At 44.2% G+C, this 5,459-nt stretch overlaps 1 protein-coding gene across 1 annotated transcript; it reads left to right on the plus strand.

The window, feature by feature from the left end:
* Positions 1 to 2,885: 2,885 nt before the first annotated feature.
* Positions 2,886 to 5,217, plus strand: LOC129600973 (uncharacterized). Its single transcript, XM_055499663.1, has 4 exons — positions 2,886 to 2,930; positions 3,756 to 3,926; positions 4,490 to 4,639; positions 4,894 to 5,217. The coding sequence occupies exons 1-4, from the start codon at positions 2,886 to 2,888 to the stop codon at positions 4,915 to 4,917; spliced, it is 390 nt and encodes a 129-aa protein (XP_055355638.1). The 3' UTR covers positions 4,918 to 5,217.
* Positions 5,218 to 5,459: the final 242 nt, after the last annotated feature.

A 5,459-nucleotide genomic window follows, 5' to 3' on the forward strand; every position in this document is an offset into this window, starting at 1 on the left:
AATCGAGTTCAGTTTCAATGGTGGCAGCGAAGGTCGATTAAGCGTGGCGTTTAGGGAAGTGATATCAAATTCGTGTACACGCGCGAAATCTTTCGCTTTCGCGCACTCCCAAACCCAGTTTTCTCTGGTTTGATGACATTTCGTAGCCAAATGATTTGTTTACACGAGCGTGTAACCGTTTTTGCGCGCAAAATCGGGTTCGAGAGTTATGGCTGACAGAAAATTCCAAAAAGTTCAAATGCATTCTGGTGTACCAAAAGTCTCATTATGGACCGATCTCTTTCAGATTTTGCACATAACTGCAAATAACTACGACGAACGTTTTTACGCTGATCCACTGTTCTAGCATGTTCTTCGAATTTTAAAATGAATTTCAGAATTTCAAAATTGATTTTAATATTCGAAAAAAATCACGAAAGCCTGGATCGGTGTAAAAATGATCTTCATGGCCATGTGCATTTACATGCAAAATTTTAAGGAGATCGTTCCATAATGAGACTTTTGGTACACAGCAATGCATTTAAACGTTTTGTAATTTCTAACCGCCATAACTATAGAACCGGATGTTGCGCGCACAAACGGTTCTCACACCAGTGTATACAAATCATCTGGCTACAGAATATGTCATATAACAAGAGAAAAAAGGCTTTGGGGGTGCGCGAAAGTGAAAGATTGCACGTACACAAATTTGGTACCATACCGGGCCACTTCCCTTAAGCTGCTGTGTCTTGACTTCCGGCTCCGGCATTTCCTACAGCTCAAGCCATGGTAGCCTCGTGCGTCCACCTTTTCACTGCAAATGCATCGGTGCGAAGTGACGATTGGTGTTCCTAGACGCAGGGCGCAGGCCAGCAGAAATTGTTAATGCTGAGAAGTTTAGAAGATTTCCCAGTGATGCAGCTGGTAGTGCATCCAGCCATGCTCCGTTGTCCTTGGTGTTAACACCTAAAAGCCGTGCTTGGCTAAAAATGTCAGACCTGCCCATTTCAGAAAGCATCTTCACGGAAGTTTAGATGACCGGTTCATCCCAAATTTTCGGGCTTCCACAGCTGAAAGATCAACTTCTGTCAAACGCTGCCACTCAGGCTCAGCGTTGCCGCAGTACATTTCCGGGTCGAAGTCGGTAATTTTGGTACATTGTACGTTATTTCTTAATAATCGCGGATAAAGCGGGTACACACAACGCTGCAGATACGTTATGTAATGGTACGTTATGCAATAGTTCTCTTAGTCGCACATACAGGAAACAACGGTACACGTAAAACACTTTTAGGAAATCAACTGGTTCGTACACACGCAGAGTGTGCGTGCACGAGTGTAAACAGTAGTCGCGTGTTTAATACTCGTAAATCACAGGTCGTTGCTTAAGCGCCAGAGATTATGGCAGCGCGGAAGTTCGATCGGTGAACGAGGAACAAACGTTGGTGAAATGATTACATAATTTTTCTCGTGGCTAAATAGTCATCATAGATAGGAAAATGAACTTACGGAAGATCAATCATCAATAGTTCAATGGAACTTACGGAAGATCAACAATGTCGGAAAATACTGCCAGTCTGCAGCTGTTGAACCAACGGTCGACTACTTCGTAGTCGCGCGAAGAGCCATCTGAAAGGGCCGAAAATATGGATGCGTTTTATACGAGTACCGTTATTAAAAAGTGTTAGACACACTGGGAGGACCTTGCTGGCGTGAATATTCTTTAGTGCAGAGAAATTTTTCAGCATTAGAAAAAAAAATTTATGAAAACACAAATTTAAAATGGGTGCCCATAAAAACCGGCATCAGGGTGGGTTCAGTTAAATAAAAAACAAAAGGTTACCTATAATTAACGGGGTACGTAAAAAGGTGGCTATATAAAACCGGATTAAATAGGGTTTGCCAGAGTCAATTTATTCGTTTCCTAATATTAAATAAAACACTACCCTTACGTCGAATATACCAGCTAAACATAATGACTACGAGCAATACCGTAATTAACAAATTTTTTGAACATTTTTTTATTTTTTAAACAGTATTTTTCTGAGGAGTCAACATGTTTCAAACAATTGCGTATTCTGTTTTTTTTTCAATCGTTTTCCCATCCACATTACGAAATACCATTTCCCAACAATTATATTGATTCCCATTACCAATACCATCACGATTACCAATACTAATTCCCATTACCAATTCCCAAAACCCATTCCCAGGGTTTATTAATACCCCGCAGCCAAATCCCTGAGTAACCAAGCCCGCCCAATACCGCAGTTATAACACCGCAGAAGGCATGATCAGCCAGCAGCAGTCATGCATTCTGAGAACAGTGAACAAATTATCTAAATTTGCTCCCGATAAAGCTGCTCGCTGAACGGAGCCGCGGTTCAACCCTGGATTTCTATACTGATCCGCTGGCGGCTTGACGGTTTCACAGCTCAGTGTTGCGACGGGAAGAGTAAGAGCTTGCACGATGCCGCTGAGGATGCAAATTTGCACTGGCAGAGATGCTTCGTATACCATCCGTGCCACGGTCATGATCATAGGCAGTCCTAGGGAATTTGCCAGTATGTGTTTAGCTGAGAACTCAGGGGACCATCGGTGACGATTCTCCCCCTCATAGCTGCACGGTGTGTTGACATAGTTCTTCATACGCATGGAAAGCGGAAAATCCAGGACCCGAAGTTTCTAGTCTCTTCCGGTTAACATTAATGCCAGTAATATTACGCGCTTCAACTAGGCCGTGTACATTAAGAAATTGGTGACCTTTCGGAGTGGAACGCAGAAGAGCCATGAAGTGCGGGAAGGTTCTGGAAATACTGCTAAGCCTTTGCTGTGGTGTGCCTCCGCTAACAAGCAAACATTCAGCATGGGTACTGTACCCTTTGGCCATTTCTGTTTTTCTGAATATGCGCGGGCTGGCGCTTTTGGAGGACGCATGGCGCTCGGCAAAGGTAAAATCAACGCTCGAATTTGGGAGCTGCGTCTTCAAAAGCCTGATCTCGATCCAGGCATGGTTTCTACACTTTCTGATTGTCAAGGAACTGCTTACGAAAAAGGATATTGTGGACCGATTTCACGCTGTTGTCTGCAGTCATAATCCCCGGCTGAGAAGCGTCTGGTTATATATCGGATCCGGTGTGAGTTTCCTAGCTGTTTTCGCCTTTTCCGTGACAGAGCTAAGCTTGATACTTACGGATCGTGAGCAGCCGTTCCAGCCGGAGCAGATAATCCCCTGCCTGCTTCTGCCAAACTCTACCATGAACTGCACAGAAAAGGAAGAGCTGGCGATTCTGATGATTTTTAATACGTACCAATATTTCCTGACAAATACAATCCCTATCTCCTGTAGCGTGTTAGTGGTCCTCATGGGAATCGGCTTTCGTAAAATTACCACCGATTTGGAACGCATGTGCGAAGCCATCTTCGCAAACCAACCGCTGCCCAACAACCACCCAGGTCTGATAGATCGCTTCCAATTCCGATGCCAAATGGAGTTTGCAAGAATCGCTACCAGAATATATAAGTGGTTTATGATCTTTACTGCAAGCTATTCCGCCACAGCAACACTCGGGCTCCTGCTCCGATACTTTGAAGGACAGCATCTGGCAGCTTACGATTTCACTTTCCCGACGGCGCTAGTAACAACGCACGTCATTTTGCTTGGCGCAGTTACATTCTGCCACTGGCAGGTGACCTTTAACCATAATCATATTACTGGTTCTCCTGTAAAGCTGTATAGCTGTGTCTAAGTCTGTACAAACTGTTTGTTCTTGCAGCTCATACAAATTAAGAATCGGCCCAGAGAACTGGCAACTGCACAACGCTTCGTATCTTGCGCGGAGGTCCGGCAGTTGTGCGACCAGTTCCTTGATTACCTAACCAACGATGATGTGGTTGCGGACATCGCCGGGCAATTAGCGTTCATTAGTTGGGAATCCACCCTCACGGTACGCGGAGCGAAGCAGTGGCTTCGGCAACTCATTTATGTTGATTTATATTTCAAACACTATACCGCTGTGCAAGATGCGCAACCACCCACGGTCTGCTGTTCATTCATTTAACTTTAACTGAACGTTGAAGACCCTTCAAGGGTGGCCGTTAAGACAAGCGTGCAAGGGACTGTTCCAATGGCTGAACCTGCATACGTGTGTTATCGAAGCGGCTAATTTGCTAGTCGTACGTAATACGAGTTCGCTACACATTCCCTTCCAGTGAATTCTAGCTGACACACAATTTTAAACAAGTGCAGCCAGTGTGCTTTCAAGCGGCTATTTTGTGCTCTTGCGAACATCCACGCTCATAGGACCAGGGTAGTGGAAGTTGTACTGCATTGTACAGCAGCAGGACATAGTTTTATAACGGCGTGGCAGCGTACTTAAAACTGTACGTCTAGACCAACATCTATAAAATAATAGTTGTTAACAGCTTACGGCACCACGCTGCAAGTGAAACTCCTTTTGCCGTGACAAGTTGAAACAACTGCAATTTTGGTCTGCTTTCGTTCTTCTAGAGTCTGGCTTCTGGCGCGGCCTATCTTATTTTGATACTGCAGAGCAAGGATGATGATGTAAGCACTGCCGAAATCAAGATGATGCTGCTTAACATCTCGGTGAATGTGATGGAGCTGATGGGCAAAGTTTGCCTTCCAAATGCCAAACCGGTATGATTTATGATCTAGCACTAATTGTCTTCAATTTTCAAAAAATCAAGCTATGTATTGTACTTTTAATAGCATTTTCCTTTAACAAATAAGTTTTTTAATAATGGTACAGGCTGTACCGTTGTATACCGTACAGCAAAGGAAACTTGTTGCGGCCGTTAATCCTTCGCATTCTGCTACACAGTGCAACCCAAGGGTACACGAGCAGAATTGCCATTAAGGGTTCTTAATGAAACTGTTTGTACTCTGTACAGGGTTATGCGTTGTTGACTGCGTAGCGAGGATATCATCGTCATCACGAAGAACACTTCTGCTGCTGCGAACATGCTGTTCGTGCAAATACAATGTATGTACTGCTAACTTTTGCTGACGCATAGCTCTATGCTCGGGAATGTTGCGCTCGATGTAGGAAGTCCCTCAAGGACGGTTGAATCGGCATTTTTGCTCAGTACGGTACGAGCGCGCTTCGCCTCACACGCTTCCAGCGCAGATGCTTAAAATTTCTTTTTCCTCCGATGCTAATATTTGCTTGTTTGATCTGTGTTCCGGATATGCCTTACTTCATTCATGCTTGTTAGTCCCAGAATAAGCGATAAACGCCGGTTGGCAGAGACCTGGATAATGTGATGGAACCGTATGGTACCGTGATCTCAAACTCAGTCTACAGCATTTCACATTGTGGTAGATCAGTGCTTATCATAATGGGCTTACTTAGTTATTAAGGGAAGTGGCCCGGTACATGGTACCAAAATCGCGTACATGCCCGAAATCTTTCACTTTCGCGCACTCCCAAACCCTTTTTTCTATTGTTTTATGACCT

Source organism: Paramacrobiotus metropolitanus, unplaced genomic scaffold, assembly GCF_019649055.1.
Source record: "Paramacrobiotus metropolitanus isolate TYO unplaced genomic scaffold, Prichtersi_v1.0 Parri_scaffold0000206, whole genome shotgun sequence".
Taxonomy (NCBI): domain Eukaryota; kingdom Metazoa; phylum Tardigrada; class Eutardigrada; order Parachela; family Macrobiotidae; genus Paramacrobiotus; species Paramacrobiotus metropolitanus.

Bases quoted from the DNA above. Each gene is read 5' to 3' on its own strand.
- LOC129600973 (XM_055499663.1), top strand. From the start codon at position 2,886: ATGCGCGGGCTGGCGCTTTTGGAGGACGCATGGCGCTCGGCAAAG. The intron at 2,931-3,755 runs GTAAAATCAACG...TTGTTCTTGCAG, and splicing joins ACGCATGGCGCTCGGCAAAG to CTCATACAAATTAAGAATCG. The intron at 3,927-4,489 runs GTACGCGGAGCG...TCGTTCTTCTAG, and splicing joins GTTGGGAATCCACCCTCACG to AGTCTGGCTTCTGGCGCGGC.